Source organism: Poecilia mexicana, unplaced genomic scaffold (assembly GCF_051168715.1).
Source record: "Poecilia mexicana isolate PSO_F unplaced genomic scaffold, ASM5116871v1 scaffold_13, whole genome shotgun sequence".
In the NCBI taxonomy this organism is placed as follows: Eukaryota; Metazoa; Chordata; class Actinopteri; order Cyprinodontiformes; family Poeciliidae; genus Poecilia; species Poecilia mexicana.
In genome coordinates, this window is record NW_028263382.1 from 5391102 (window position 1) to 5407151 (window position 16050).

Here is a 16050-nt window from a genome sequence, read left to right on the forward strand (position 1 = left end):
TGCCAAAAAGAATTTGATACAATTCAATACTTTCATTTCATTAAAGTTTCATTAAAATGCATGAAATTATGTAATATCCTCATGAATTTTGTGTTTTTGTGAAGAAGTTTGTCTCTCCTTAAGACTTAAGCTGTTAGTCCTGAATTTATTGAGCTGCACCTGAATGCACCATCATTTAAAGCGTGTCCAGGTGAGGTGACCTGTCGTCGTGGCTCAGCAGGTGGTTGGCTGATATTTATGCAGAGACTCGACTGAAGAGAGATGACAATGGATTCCTGTTTAAAATTAGTTTTGTTGACATTTATTACTGAATAGACACAGTCATGTGCAGTTCCTCACCTGTCCAGATGAGGGTGTCCTCGCTATCCTCGAGTTGTCGGTAGACGGCTCAATCCGACTCTGTCGATGGGAGGCGGATTGCTTCTTCGCCGTGGCGACTCCGCCACCTTGCTGGGAAGAAAAGACGGGCATCAAGACAAGTGGAAGGAGAAACTTCCTTCACCTGCCGGTGGTTCTGTTGAATTCACCTGGGAAAGGTGAGTCCTACCTCTGCTTCTTCTTGCCCTGTCTGGTTTCCATGGAGCCCACGGACAGCCGGTCCAGCGGGGCGTTGTTCCCAGGGAAACTCCTCTTCCTCTGGGGCTCGGTCACGTCATTCTCCATCATCATCAGGTCGTCTGTTCGGAGTTTGGCGCTGAGCTCCAGTCTGGGCTTCATCCTTCCTGGATGGCGCCACAGGACGGCCAGCGTCCTCAGCCTGGGCCGGTCTATGTGCTGGAAAAAGGTTGATTAAATTAAAAGGAACAACAACAATCCTCCTGTTTAACTTGAAACCTTTCTTTTGAACTAGCAAAGAAGAAATAAAACCGACATGACAGAAAAAGTTTATTTTCTACTGAATTAATTCGGGTTGAATAACAATTTAAATTTCCAGAGGACCAAATGGAATAGAGTATGTCCTAAAAAATAAAATGTGAACGTAGTTTACGGTCTGAATATAAATAATCTGCTTTGAGTTTCTGAGGTTCAATATTTTCCTGCAAAGTCTAACTAATAGGTTGCAACTAAATAATCTTCCCTCTGAAAAGTTCCTGATTAATGTGGATTGAGGGACAGCAAGAGGCAGAGAACATCAGAAAATCCCCGGCTGCTGTTTGCAAAGACAGAAATTAACAGCAAAAAAACTGGTTATTAAGTTAGTAATACACCATGTAATTAATTCATTTATAAATGTCACAGTTACAAAATAAACATTTAATTATCAAGATATATTTAGTTAGCAGGGCTAAAGGATGTACAGAAAATGGATGGATGGATTTAGTTAGCAAAATAAATATTGATCTTTAGATTAAAGCTGGATATGTAGTTAAACTAAGTATGTAGTTATAAGTTTAAATTTTAGTTTCCATCTAAATATTTGGCTGGGAAGATAAATGTTGAATGTAGACGCTAAATATTTAACTTCAAATTAAATATGTAGGTACGTACAAGCTAACTTTATTTTGAAGCTAAATATTTAATTAGCAAACTACTTATTTAGCTTGCAAATTGAATAGTTAGTTAATAACCTAAATTTTATATTGGAGGGTTGGGGGGGAATAAGATGGAAAAAGCCTCCAGCTCCTCCTGAAAGGCTTTGGTTTTGTGGTAGTGTGAGTTAGCTTCTGACTTCCTCTCTGCCTGTTCATCTTTACAGACTCCAGCAGGCCTGGTATAAAATAGACTGACGAGAAAACAGATTTCTGCTTTTCTTCCTGCTGCTTCACACCATCTGATATCAGCACCCAGGAGGAGCTGCTTGCTTTGGCCCCCAGGAGGAGCCGACCTGCCGATCTTCTGTCTTATCGGCCAATTAAACGCACTTTATGGAAAATGTGGCTTTCCAAATACTAAAGTGAGTATGAGCCACACTAAGAGATACTGAGACAATTTTTACAGTCCTATTTGAGAATCTGTTTGAATTTATTTCACTTTTTGAAGACTTTTCTGATTCATGAAAATATACCTTCCTTATGGGGACCAGCTGGTTTGTGAGGACATTTATATTTTCAGGATTTGATTATATTTTTATGGCACTTAATAACAGATATTATGCATTGTGGAGGGATTTTCACATGTCAAGAAATGTTTTTGCTTGACAAACCTGTGTTATGCTTTTTGTACTTATTTGAACCTTTCCATGGCATTTCTACATCATTTTAAAAATCTCTATAATTTGAAGACATAAACATAAAATACAGATTAAAAAGATCTGTATATCAGTAAATTTAAACAGGTATTTTAATTATTTTTAGTTGTGGATGCACAAGATGTTGCCTGTACATCAGATTTATGGATGTCAACGTCCCAGCTCTATGTATCCATCTATTTCCCCATCTGTCTGCTTTATATTTTTTAATCAAGGGCATCACTGGTTTCTTTTAAACGTTCTACCAACATAATGACAAGTGAAATCTTATGTCTTAATTGTAACATTACAGGTCTTTTTTGAAGGATACCTTACAGACCTCTCAGTGTGTACAACAGCATTGGTTTAGCTGCCTAGAAATGTCTGATAAGTTCAGCGCACCACTGCCTTTTCATGGATCACCTATTAACAGATTATTCTGTGAAACGTGACACACCAAATTATTATTTTAATTTTAGCCTGTTTGTGGATTTTTTTTAGAGGATATCTAAAATTTTAGTCGTAAAATTAACCTTGGGAAGGTGAGATTCCTCGGTGCAATTCTGCTGACCTGCTAATGGAACTGCCAACCCCCCGGTTGGAGGATGAACCCTGTACTAACGCCCTGATTCTAATGCTTCAGACACTAACTTGAGGTTAGTTTGGTTTAGTTCTGGTTCCTCTTTTAGAAATGTGTGTTTCTGTGTCTTGACCTGAGCCGGCTGCTGTTGGACTCCAAGGACGTTGCATTGCAGGATGATGGGCAGCAGGCAGAAGATCAGACGATGGCTGCGGAGCCGCATCTGAACACAGCAACGAATCACAGCAGAAAGCTGACAACTAAACTCTGAGCTCAGTTAAGAAACTGATTTTAAAAAATAGAAGCTGCACAGCTGAACATGGTCATGGCAATAAAACTAAATAAAATAAAAACTTAAGAAAAAATAACATTTTACCCAAAAGAACAACAGACCAAAGACTTAATTAACCCAAACAAACGTTAAAATTTATCTTCTCTGCAGATGAAGTAAAAATATTTCAGCCTCACAGCATTCTGAATAATTATATTATTATTCAGAGCCTAAACGCAGGAGAGAGAACAAATCTCTGCTTTAAAACATCCTCTGATTAAAACCTGAGCTAACCTTCCCTTCATGGTTTCAAACACAGCTGGCTCCCACAGACAGCGGGACACTTTTAGCTCAAACTTATTGTCCAGCAACATCTTCTAATTTGAGCACTTTCCATTCCTGCAAATAAACGCCTTTTGAGCGTCACTTATACACTCGCTGATGCGCGCGCTGCTGCATTCCCTCCATTACACATCCAGATAAAACACACACACACACACACACGCCTCGTGATACACACACTCTTTGTTCTGCTGGACTCAGAGTTTCCTCCCTGCAGCCTAGCGCAGGAGGTGCACCTTCTCCAGAACCAGAACCTGCCCTCTCAAGATCTCAGTTTTATTTCTGTCGCATTTAGCGGCTTCAGCTTGGATTTTTATGCAGAAATAAACATGTCTTCAAAGTATTCTTATACAAAAAACAGCAACTTTACACAAGAAAAGTGTCACAAGGTAGGAGCACTGCAATAGTTAGAAAGTTTCTTACTGACAATCTACAGAAGCATCAAGAAATTCAACATTTGCTAAATTTAAGTTTAGGCATTTAGAGTAAAAACTTTTGGATTGAAGAAAGTGATTTTTTTTGCAGGTTCATCCAGTTTCATGCTGCTTGTACCTTGATTCTGGAGATAAAACTCTGCTGTCCGTCGTCTTCTTTGAGTTTCCGTGTCTTCCTGCAGCTTCAGGTTTTATAGCAGCTGCTCCGGAGCCTCCTGTCCAATCCAGACCCTTCCCTCCTGTGACATAATGACTTCCCTTGCTTCTTTTCCACTCTGTGTGAGATGTTTGATCACCAGGTCCATTACCTGTTAAAGAGCTCTCCTGGGATTGGTCACACCTCACCTCCTCCTGGAAGATCGCTTTTAAAATAAACACAGTCGGACTCTCATCTGCTTCCCAACAGCACAGCCGTTCCCTCAGCGCCTGGATGTGGAGGCATCAGATATCCCCGCAGGAAGACCTGCACTCAAACCTTCCACCATCAGTTCACACACTACATTTCATCAGTCACTGCATCAGGATTTTTAGAAATGAGGGAAAACATTGAGACATGAACCTCCAGAAACTTTTAGTTTAATCTTCTTTTGCTCAAATTTAACTTATGAGAAAGAAACTGTTTCCAAAGGCATAAAAAATAAAACAGGTATTTAGCAGAAGCTAATGCGCAAATTTTAACCTTGTTGATACGACCATGTGCCAACAGCACAACATAGTATGACGCACTCCAAAGGGTTTAATATGTCATTACACACCTACCTGTAAGGGTTATGCTTCAGCTCCGCTAACGCTAAAGTGCTATACCAACATGTGGAAGCTAATACTAAAGCGCTAAGCACAACCATGTTGATACACACGCTAAAGTACTAAACAAAAAAATGAGCTGTGCTCTCACCGTATTAGCGGCAATGTGCCCACCACCGGGATTCAGTCATCTGTGTTTATAGGTAACTAAACTGTTTTGGAAGGTTTCTGTTTTATTTATTTGGCTCCATTTTATGCTTTTTGTGACTTTTCCTCAAAGTTGTGCAATAAATCCAGTCAATAGAGTCTTTACACTGATGAAGTGAAGTTGCAATGTCTAGATGATGAAATGTTTTTATTAAACCCAATGAGAGAAAATGTTTTAAATACTTAAAGAAGTTGTGGGGAAGGACTGATCTGACCGTTTGCTCACTGACTGACTGATTTAAAATGCTAAACTCAACAAAAGGTTCTTAAGCTTTATTGAGACGAGATACTGAACTCCTCTGTAAATATCACATGAGTTTCATTCATCCTGTGAAAACCCAAAATAAACAAATAAAACCCAAATAACTCTGAAATCTGACCTCAATGTCTTTGTGTTCCTGTTGCTGCTAGCATGCTAGCATCACAGCTCCAACCCCCCAACTTACTACAGGATGGAGGATTGTGTCACTGAAAAAACACACTGGGGTTAATGGCAGCAATACATGCTGACCCTCTAATTAGAGACGACAACCTTCTCCAGGTGATGTCATCCTAAACCTCTCCCTGTTGCCATAGAAACAGGATACATTAAAAGTTGAGCAAAGTATCCCCAGAATTGGTCTCAGTGGCTGCCTCTCTAAAGATGTGTGTGAAGGTGGAAAGATCTCAGGAGTGATCTCAGAAAAGCAGCTGGGAAAAGGTCAAAGGTCATGCAAAAACCATCTGAAGTCCATCATTCTCCAGAGAGCAAAACATCTCAGACATCCCAGCAGATTGAGCCCAACGTCACAGCGTGAAGCTCACAGATGAACTCAACGGCTCCATCTACGACTCTGCAGGCCTCGGTTAGCAGGCTAAAGGTTAAAGGTCATGATAGGACACTTTGGGTTAAAAGAGAACACCTCTTTCTCCTTAAAACAAAATGGCCACAAAGTTGAGGTCTGATCTGACTTCTGGGGCAACGTAGAGATGTTGCACCATGATAGAGGAAACCAAACGCCTCATAATAGCTGTGAAGCACGGTGATGGAGGAATGATGGCAGCTGGGAGGTAAGAATGAGTTCATCTGTAGCCCAAAGTATTCTAGAGTCAAACATGATCTGTTGGTCCTGGTTCAATTTCTGACGTCTAAGAAATACTCAGAGGACCCTGAAGCAGTCCTCTAAATGCAATGTTGGCATAGCGCTTTAGCATTAGCTGCTACTATTTACAGTACTGGTATAGAGCTTTAGCATTAGCCGCTACTATTTACAGTACTGGTATAGTGCTTTAGCATTAGCCGCTACTATTTACAGTACTGGTATAGTGCTTTAGCATTAGCCGCTACTATTTACAGTACTGGTATAGCGCTTTAGCATTAGCCGCTACTATTTACAGTACTGGTATATATAGCGCTTTAGCATTAGCCGCTACTATTTACAGTACTGGAATAGCGCTTTAGCATTAGCCGCTACTATTTACAGTACTGGTATAGTGCTTTAGCATTAGCCGCTACTATTTACAGTACTGGTATAGCGCTTTAGCATTAGCCGCTACTATTTACAGTACTGGTATAGCGCTTTAGCATTAGCCGCTACTATTTACAGTACTGGTATAGCGCTTTAGCATTAGCCGCTACTATTTACAGTACTGGAATAGCGCTTTAGCATTAGCCGCTACTATTTACAGTACTGGGATAGCGCTTTAGCATTAGCTGCTACTATTTACAATAGAGGTGTTACGCTTTATTGCTGTTTTTGATAAGTAGTCCAGTGTTAGCGCGGCTAAGTTCATTGGAATATTTTATGTGGCAGAAAATAGTTTTTAAAATGATGAATTACTTACCTTGATCTACCTGCTTTACCTGACTTGAGCAGAGTCCACCATGTTGAATGTTTTATTGTGGCCAACCTTAGCAGCTGCTCTACTGGCATGGCAGAGACTGAGAGTTTAAACTAATAAGGCCATTAAACTTCACTCTACCTGCCTTCAGAGTTGGATTATAAGAGCAGCTGGTGACTCATGGTTTGGCTGTTTCATCAGAATCTTTGCTAACGTCATTGACTGAACAATCATTAAAGAGCTAACATGACTTCAGGTCCAACATGGGACATAAAGGATCCAGAACATGGAGGAGCTGCAGCTGCCTCCCTGTTTGGCTTGGAGCTGCTGTTTAACAGGTCTGCAGAAAATTATGAACTTCTTCTCTCATCATGTTCAGACCAAAGAAACTTACAAATGCATAAAAGTAAATACATGTATAAACAAAGTAGGTTTCGATCCTTAAACTCTGCTGCCAGATGAAGCATGGGACGGTGGTTGTCGTTCTAACTTCCTGCAGTCTGAGCATGGCGGTGAGCCTGGTGGTGGCCTGGTGGTGAGCCTGGCGGTGAGCCTGGTGGTGAGCCTGGCGGTGAGCCTGGTGGTGAGCCTGGAGGTGGCCTGGTGGTGAGCCTGGTGGTGAGCCTGGCGGTGAGCCTGGAGGTGGCCTGGCGGTGAGCCTGGTGGTGAGCCTGGTGGTGAGCCTGCCTGGCGGTGAGCCTGGCGGTGAGCCCGGCGGTGAGCCCGGCGGTGAGCCTGGCGGTGAGCCTGGTGGTGAGCCTGGTGGTGAGCCTGCCTGGCGGTGAGCCTGGTGGTGAGCCTGGCGGTGAGCCTGGCGGTGAGCCTGGTGGTGAGCCTGCCTGGCGGTGAGCCTGGTGGTGAGCCTGGTGGTGAGCCTGCCTGGCAGTGACCTGGTGGTGAGCCTGCCTGGCGGTGAGCCTGGTGGTGAGCCTGGTGGTGAGCCTGCCTGGCAGTGACCTGGTGGTGAGCCTGCCTGGCGGTGAGCCTGGAGGTGGCCTGGTGGTGAGCCTGGTGGTGAGCCTGGCAGTGACCTGGTGGTGAGCCTGCCTGGCGGTGAGCCTGGAGGTGGCCTGGTGGTGAGCCTGGCGGTGAGCCTGGCGGTGAGCCTGGTGGTGAGCCTGGTGGTGAGCCTGGCGGTGAGCCTGGAGGTGGCCTGGCGGTGAGCCTGGAGGTGGCCTGGTGGTGAGCCTGGCGGTGAGCCTGGCGGTGAGCCTGGTGGTGAGCCTGGTGGTGAGCCTGGCGGTGAGCCTGGAGGTGGCCTGGCGGTGAGCCTGGTGGTGAGCCTGGTGGTGAGCCTGCCTGGCGGTGAGACTGGCGGTGAGCCTGGTGGTGAGCCTGGTGGTGAGCCTGCCTGGCGGTGAGCCTGGTGTTGAGCCTGCCTGGCAGTGACCTGGTGGTGAGCCTGCCTGGCGGTGAGCCTGGAGGTGGCCTGGCGGTGAGCCTGGCGGTGAGTCTGGCGGTGAGCCTGGCGGTGAGTCTGGCGGTGAGCCTGGCGGTGAGTCTGGCGGTGAGTCTGGCAGTGAGCCTGGCAGTGAGTCTGGCAGTGAGCCTGGTGGTGAGCCTGCCTGGCAGTGGCCTGGTGGTGAGCCTGGCGGTGAGCCTGGTGGTGAGCCTGCCTGGCGGTGGCCTGGTGGTGAGTCTGGCAGTGAGCTTGGCGGTGAGCCTGACAGTGAGCCTGCCTGGCGGTGAGCCTGGAGGTGGCCTTGTGGTGAGCCTGGCGGTGAGCCTGGCGGTTCTGCCTTCTGGTGAGATTTTGTCCTCTGAGCAGGAATGGATTCTCTGGCAAACCTGCAAGATTTTTTATTTTCAGTTCATAAATAATGAAAATGTGACTTTAAATGTGAGACCCAAACGGTTTTCTATAATCAGAGTGAGTTGACTTTTCTAGATTTTCATTGAAGTTTATTATATAAATCTGTAAGTTGTCACTTTAATGCTGACAAATTGTCAAAAAGAAGTTTTAACAAAGTTTTATCGACTCTGGTGGTTTTTATCTGGAAGACATGCGGCGATCTTCGGGGTTTGAACCCGAGGCCTTCATACATGGGATAACAGCCTTCACCCCTCCGCCTCTGCTGCGCCCAAAGAAACTCATCTTTCTTGTGTCTTTGATTTGGGAAAACAGCAGAGGTGAAAGAGTGTTCAGCCAACCATCTCCATAAATCAGAGTGAGACTCTCGGAGCGGAGAAGAAAGCTCGTTTGTTTCCCCTCCTGTGCTGCTGACGCTGCAGCCGTGATGTTCACACAGATCGGATGGCTCCCGTCTTCACAGTGAAGGATCTCCTGGATATTCCCCGCCGTCCTCCGCTGTTGACCCAGACCTGTTTACCCAGACTGCTCTCACGCTGAAAGCCTATCCGACCCGGAGTCCAGACAAAGCAGAACCTCACAGCTCCATCGATGCCTCTGCTGCCAGCAGCGGGTCAGAAACTCGCCGCTTGCTGCAGAACATTCCTGCTGCGCTGCAGCAAGATGCTTGGCTGCAACGGGATCATTAAGAACTGGAGGAAATCAAATAAACTTTATTTGCTCAAAGTGCTTTACATCATAAAAGCACAAAAATCAACAAATGAAGCATTACATTTTTCCAAGTGGCGTCGTTATACATCAGATTATTGATCAGTGTTTCATTGATTATGTTTCCATAGCAACTCTAACCAGCTGGTTTTAGTCTGGGTTTAAAGGAACTCAGGGTTTCTGCTGTTTTTCAGTTTTCTGGGAGTTTGTTCCAGATCTGTGGTGCATAGAAGCTGAAAGCTGTTTTTCCATGTTTGGTTCTGGTTCTGATCCAGAACCAGCAGGTTGATCCAGCAGCCTGTTTGCTTTGGGTTTACTCTGTTCAGCTTTGGGCCTGATGCTCTTCACAGATGGAAACAAACGCACTGAGAGCTCAGCAGAGGAACCTTGTTTTGTTTTGTGTCTGCAGCCTCAGGACGCTGGACCGACTGATGGGAACCAAACGGATTTATTTAATGTCCCAAACAGACAAATCCAGAGGAAAAACACTGAAACATCAGGACAGAAGAACAGACGTCTCCTCAGCTCCTGAATACCAACAGAAACTAAATGCCTTCTGATGCTGGATGTTTCTATGGACACATGACTTCATAAATCTGTGATCGACTCCAGGAGGCGCTCAGGAACCGAAACCAGTTTGCTCCTCTGACCCTTCAGGGTTTGACGCCAACATGCAGCATGAAAAGCTGGAGCACAAAGAGAGAATCACAGGAAGATGCAGAGCTGTTAATTCAAAACTGAATCAACACTGTCTCAAAAATAATCAATAAGTACTCCAATAAATACATTTCCCCATGAAAATAAAACAAAATAAAAAATTTAATGGGAATTTAATTGATCTGTTTCATTTATTTATTTCAGACCCAAAGCACAGAAAAAAACACTCAGTGAAACGTAAGAACATAAAACCCAAAAGCCCATGAAATGTGTAGCTATTTACTAAATGAAATTGTCACAAAACAAAACAATATGATGAAATTCTTCTTTTACTTTCAGCTTTTCCCCTTTAAGGGTCGAGGACAGCGAGTCGTTCGTCTCCATCTTCTTCTCTCACTCCAACTTCATCTCCTCTTTCGCTCCATCCATAAATATCCTCTGGTTTTCATCTAGATGCTTCAGCACCAGTCTTCCTTTCTCTAGATCTACAAAATCACCATGCAGCTCCCTCTGACATTCTCTGGACTTTTCTATCAACATCCAAATAAAATACATAAATACAACTCATTTACTAAATAAATACTATTTTTTTTATATTTATCTATTTTTATTTCTAGGTACATTGATTTATTTGATGGGAGTATTTACTGGTAACAGTTTTTATTTGTGTAATTTGTTGCAGTTCTCCATAGAAAGGCCCAGGATTGGAACCAGTATTTCTGCCAGCTGCAGTTCATCCGGCGGCCAGGCGGTGGCAGCACAGAGCAGCAGCTGAACTCAGTTCATGTTTTCCTTCGAGTAAACATGAACGTTTTCCATCCTAAACTTTATTTAGTTTCCTATGATTCAGGAAAACATTAGTGAGTTTTTCAACAACAGAAAATGGCCAGAGTTATTGCATGGATGCTTTTGTAAATGTAATTGTATGAAAATCTGATCTTTGTGTTGATCTTGTTCTTGTTTTCAAGAGGAAACAACAGAAAACCCAGAAGCTGCTGATGAAGACAGGAAGGTTCCTGTTGAAAGTCTCTTCAGCCTTCAGCCTGTGTGAACCTGATGAGAAGCAGGACATGAAGTGGAAACATTTTATTCCTGCTGATGTCAGCGACGCGAGCGTCTGTCCAGAGAAGATCTCAGACGGTTTCTGGAAACAACAAACGCTGAACAAAGATGGAGGAGTGAAGGTTTGGTGAACTGAAGCTGCCCTGTGATTGGCTGAGTGAACCTGTTATTGGCAGCTGAAGCCAGCGGCCCCCTGGGCGCTGCGCTGTGATTGGTGGCTCGTTTTACTTTTTGTTTCTCTTTTTGTTTCTTTATGATAATTTTGCAGTGATTTTAGCTGCTTTGTGTCATCAGCTCCACCTCTGCTCTCTATCTAATCAACCAAAGTTTCTTATTTGGTAAGTTCCAACTTTTGTTTCTACCATTTGTGGGGGTTTTTTATTTGTCTTATATTGTTGCTCTTTATTCTGAGGTTTTCCATTTTTGCCGTTATTAGCTTTTGTTTGCAGCCAGTTTTATTCTCCTGATCAGTGTTAGTCTTGAGTTCTTACCAGACTCATCTTGTTTCTTTAACTTTTGCAGAAACTGTTTTCATTCCAGAGATGAATGAAAACCAAATGCAGAGAAACCATGAAACCGGTCCGTGCTACTCTGCAGTCTTTCCAGGCTTTCTCTTGTCCTGGTCCAGTACTGCTCCAGTTGTTGCCACGGTAACTGGACTCTTGGCTCGGCGGTGACCCCTTGAGGCTTGGCCGCAGTTCAGCGGCTCCCTGTTGGACCTGGAGCCCCAGCAGCCGGCCGTCCCGCTCTGGCGGCTCTTCAGGCGGCGTTCGCCTGCAGGGCCTGAAGCGCCTCAGGAACCTAAAGAGTCTCTTTCTTTCCTAAACACCAGATCACTGATTGGAGGCTCTTTGTGTGATGAAAAGAAACTGAAAGATGAGATTTAACTTTCTGTATCTGAGTAAAAGTTATGTTAAAATTTGAAATAAAATTTTTATCCTCATTGTTATTTTTTTGACTGGTCTGTGTAAGTTGATTTTATCATTATTTGATTTTTTCTTTTTTTGTCCTTTTGACAAATTTGTGTTGTGTGTAAATAAAGCTAGCTAGCCTTTTAGCATTTATCCTGGGGTCCAGCACAACTGTATCACCAATCTGTGCAACAAAAAGCTAGCTAGCTGGTGCTGGAATGCAGCTAGCATCGTGTCGGTTGGCAACAGAAGAGAGCGAGTGGCAAAAACGAACGTCACTCAGCAAACTGGTAAAACCGATAGCTAGCTAGCAAAGGTAAGTTAGCGGCTAGGTACTGTAGCCTAAACTAATCACAGAAAACTTTGAATATGTCTGTGCATGACTAAAACTGTTTCTAGAAAGGACAGAGTTGCAGTAATCAATACGTTGTGAATGAGGGAAAGATGAAATTATTTCTGTTACGCAGATGGAAATATGCAGACCAGATTATGGATATGAGAGGATGAATGAAGGGAAGCGCTCAGGAATGTGGGAGTGAAGTTACCAACTTTTGATAATATAAATTTTATGCCAGTGAGGAGAATTTCAGTTTTATTGTTTCATTTGATAAAGTTGGAGGAGAACCAGGATTTTACCTCAGATAGCTGGTAAAAGTTGCAGGAGTGACTGAAGAGTTTTCACTCTGACAACAAAAACCGATTTAAAGTAAATCTCATCTTTCAGTAAATCATTAATCAGATTCTCCTGCAGAAAAATGTTGGACTTGCAGTGATCTGTTATTTTCTGTGAATTAGCTTGTTTTTAAATGCATCTTAAACTGAGTTTAGTTCTGAAGAAGATGCTTCTCTCTGTCAAGCGTTCAGGTTTGTTGTTCTTCTGGTTGCAGTCGCTCTGAGGTTTAATTATAATCTACAGAAACAGGAGGAAATGGCCTTTATTTTACACTTCGCTGACCAGGGAGAAGAACTCTGTCCAAACTATCATCACGCTTCGGTGGTGGCGCACGTTGACACGCGATCCCAGTCAGCCAATCAGAGGCCAGGACCATAGTGACGTCATCAGGTACGTAAACCGGACTCCTCTCTGGGCTGCGATGCGTTTTAACCTGCTCTACCAACTGCGCCACTGTGCAGTCCAGGATATAATTTGTGCAGCAAATTGACTTTTTATTTAACGATCACAAATCAAATAAAGCTTTCATAAATAGTGAATTAAATAATTATAAAATAACTCAAACTTATGAATTTCCTTCAAGTGGTGAACCAAAATGAACAAAATAACAAAATTGAAATTCATAAAACATTTTTGTTAACTGACATAAATAAAAATCGTGAATATAATAATCTCCATTATTTACGATTTTTATTTCAGTGTTTTATAAAACCAAAACATACTGAAATTACAGCTATAATAACCTTTGTTTTCATGTTTATGATAATTTTCAAACTGATGTGAAATTGATTATTTTTTCTCCACACAAACAGTTTAGTCAGCTGTCGGTAAATTACGGCACTCCATGCTCCTCCAGGTGGCGCTGTGCTAGTCCGCAAAATGGCGACTGCAAACTTTGGGAGCAAAGAGCAGAGTTTAAAAAATGTTTTCTTCTGTTGAGTATTCATTACATAAACAATGCTCGATGCTCATAACCACCAAACTTTGACCTTTTTGAAATCTGCACCTAAAAATGAGCCTAAATATGAAAAACTATAAAAAGTAATAATAACTAATGAAACACAGAAGACACTAATTAAAACTAACTGAAGCAGTTTAAATGAAATAAATCTTAAAGCCAAACTGAATCTGGACTGATGATGATGATGATGATGATGATGATGAGACTCTGAAGAGCTGATCAGTGATTGGTTGCTTATCGTTTCCTCTGATTGGACGCTGCAGCTCGTCCTGCATGAACAGACGCAGCAGGTTGTCAGCTCAGCAGCTGCTCGACCCGACCCGATCAGAACCGGGCTGGTCGGGCTCAGCGGCCGCCTCTGCCGCTCCTCCCGGGGCTTTAATTGGCCCGGAGCTCGCCGCAGGCCGCCATTATGTAGGTAGAAAAGGCTCAGCAGCACGAGGCCGGCGGCTCACACACACACACACACACACACACACACTGATAGATGGTGTGTGTGTGAAATCATGCATGCATGATCCAGGGAGTGTGTGTCAGGGGCAGTTCATGATTTGAGGGGGGTAGTTAATGTGTGCAGTGGCCTCCTGTGCAGAAGTCAGGCGTCGTCTTTAGATTATCTCTACAGGAGACAAACATGCTCAGGATTAACCAGGCAGGTCCACACACACACACACACACACACACACACACCCCCACACACACACCTGACAGGTGTGTTGCTGTACAACTGCGCCGCAGCTGTTGGCGCCTTTAGCTCCATTTTAAAGATCCTGATCTGTTTTGTTTTCTTTAAACCGTTTCTTTGATGTTTCTCCTTTTTACATCAGAAAACAAGCAAATACTGAAAAAGCTTCATTATTTTAATTAATCTTATATTTTATCATCCCATCGGCTTTAATATAAATTGCATGAGTTTATTTTGCCTCTAGTTTCCATAGCTTAGCTTATGTTAGCTTTGATTAGTTTCCTTAGCTTAGCTTAGCTTATGTTAGCTTTGATTAGTTTCCTTAGCTTAGCTTAGCTTATGTTAGCTTTGATTAGTTTCCTTAGCTTAGCTTAGCTTATGTTAGCTTTGATTAGTTTCCTTAGCTTAGCTTAACCCAGCCAACTTTTTTATAATTCAGCTTTTTATTTTTGTCTTTTCTCAGCATTAAACAATCAAACTGTCAATATTAGCTCATGCTGACCTTTTTAGTCACTGGTGTTACATTTTTATACAAATATATTTGAGCAGTGTTTATGCTAAGCTAAGCTAATGACCTGCTCTATAAAAACATGTTTCTTAGTTCTCTCTGTGTTTCTCTCATTTTTCCGTCTGGCTCCGTTCAGCAGCAGATGAGGCCCGTTTTCTCTAGGCGAGCTGGGAGTGGCCGCCGCCGCGGACGTCCAGCGGCGCGGAGGCTGCTGGACGTCAGGGAGCCGCCGCTGTCGTCCAACAAATCCCCTCTGCCCGGCCCACCGTCATTAGGATCCCAGCAGGGAGGAAGGGCAGGGAGGGAGGCGGGCGGGTTTAACATCTGCCCCGCTGAACCTGACTTAGACCACCAGGTAGCCCACCTGTAGCCCGCTGCCTCGTTAGGCCTGAACTGCTTCACAGCTGACAGGCCGCCTACCATCAGACCAGTCAGGACCAGAACCAGAGCCAAAAGCTACATGATACAATAAATGTGATTAGAAGTTAATCTCAGATTGAACCACATTCTCATGAAACACTGAAATAAAGTGGCACATCTTCACTGCTTCTATTCACATGGCCTGCATTTTTATTTGCACTATTTATTGTATTAAATTATATATAGTTAATACTTTATTCCTGTTATTGGTCCTTTTGGACCATGTTTTCTAAGGTTATTTTACATTTCATCCTTTTTTAAGTAGCATTCTTGCAGACAGAAAAGTTTTTCATTGGAGAAGGAAACTTGTTTGCCCATGATAAACAAACGTTGAACTTGAACTAAACTGTCTTTATTTAATACTCCTGGGTGATTCCATCGTTTAGTGCAGAATGTTAAACAGCTTTTCATTGCTCATCACTAAAGTCTTCGCTTTTCATAAACAGACTGAATTTATGCTGTTTGTAAACCAAAAATGATTTTAAAGCTGCACAACTAAATGTGTAAAACAGAAAAAATACCAAAAATACAGAGAAGCTGCTGATAGTCTGAGTGCAGAAGTTCAACATGTTGATTCTGTTGTAATAAAATCATAAACATAAATAAAATACAAAAAGGTGAAAACTGCATGGGATTTATAAAAGTACAAACCTGTTTTAATTGGGAGCAGTTTTCCTCAGAAACTAATTCTCTAAAACATTCAGCATATACAGGAGACAAGAAGCTAATCTGATATCTATAGCTAATGTTGACTAAATCTCTGTGTTTTGGTACAAAGTTAGATTACTGTCGCTAGCTAGTTAGCGTCAACTAGCTTAGCTTTCTTTGTGCATCCCTTTTAAGTGACGATAAAACTTTGACATTTGCAACTTTTGGTCCCCTTTGTTTTACAAATTAATTCCTTTTGGTTTTTGTAGGTAAATTAAATAACAGACATTTTCTGTCGCTGCCAGACAACCACGGCTCCGATTCTTCGAGTGAAATCCTCCAATAAGTTATCATAATGTAAAATATTTATGCTGTTTTTAATGTTTGTAGTTGGAGGATTTCCGTCTCGTTGTTTTGGCTGTAATTTATGTTGCATTTTTT

At 42.8% G+C, this 16050-nt stretch overlaps 1 protein-coding gene and 1 long non-coding RNA gene across 2 annotated transcripts; one reads left to right on the forward strand and one right to left on the reverse strand.

Moving 5' to 3' along the window:
• Window positions 1–362: 362 nt before the first annotated feature.
• ostn (osteocrin) lies at window positions 363–3201 on the reverse strand. The gene is made up of 3 exons (XM_015013103.2): window positions 2881–3201; window positions 548–774; window positions 363–450 (listed from the first exon to the last, which is right to left on the reverse strand). Exons 1-3 carry the CDS (start codon window positions 2968–2970, stop codon window positions 363–365), a joined length of 405 nt encoding a protein of 134 aa, XP_014868589.1. The 5' UTR covers window positions 2971–3201.
• A 7300-nt stretch (window positions 3202–10501) lies between these two features.
• LOC106933690 (uncharacterized) lies at window positions 10502–11752 on the forward strand. The gene is made up of 3 exons (XR_001421537.2): window positions 10502–10601; window positions 10710–11141; window positions 11326–11752. It is a non-coding gene; the product is annotated as an uncharacterized LOC106933690 (long non-coding RNA).
• Window positions 11753–16050: the final 4298 nt, after the last annotated feature.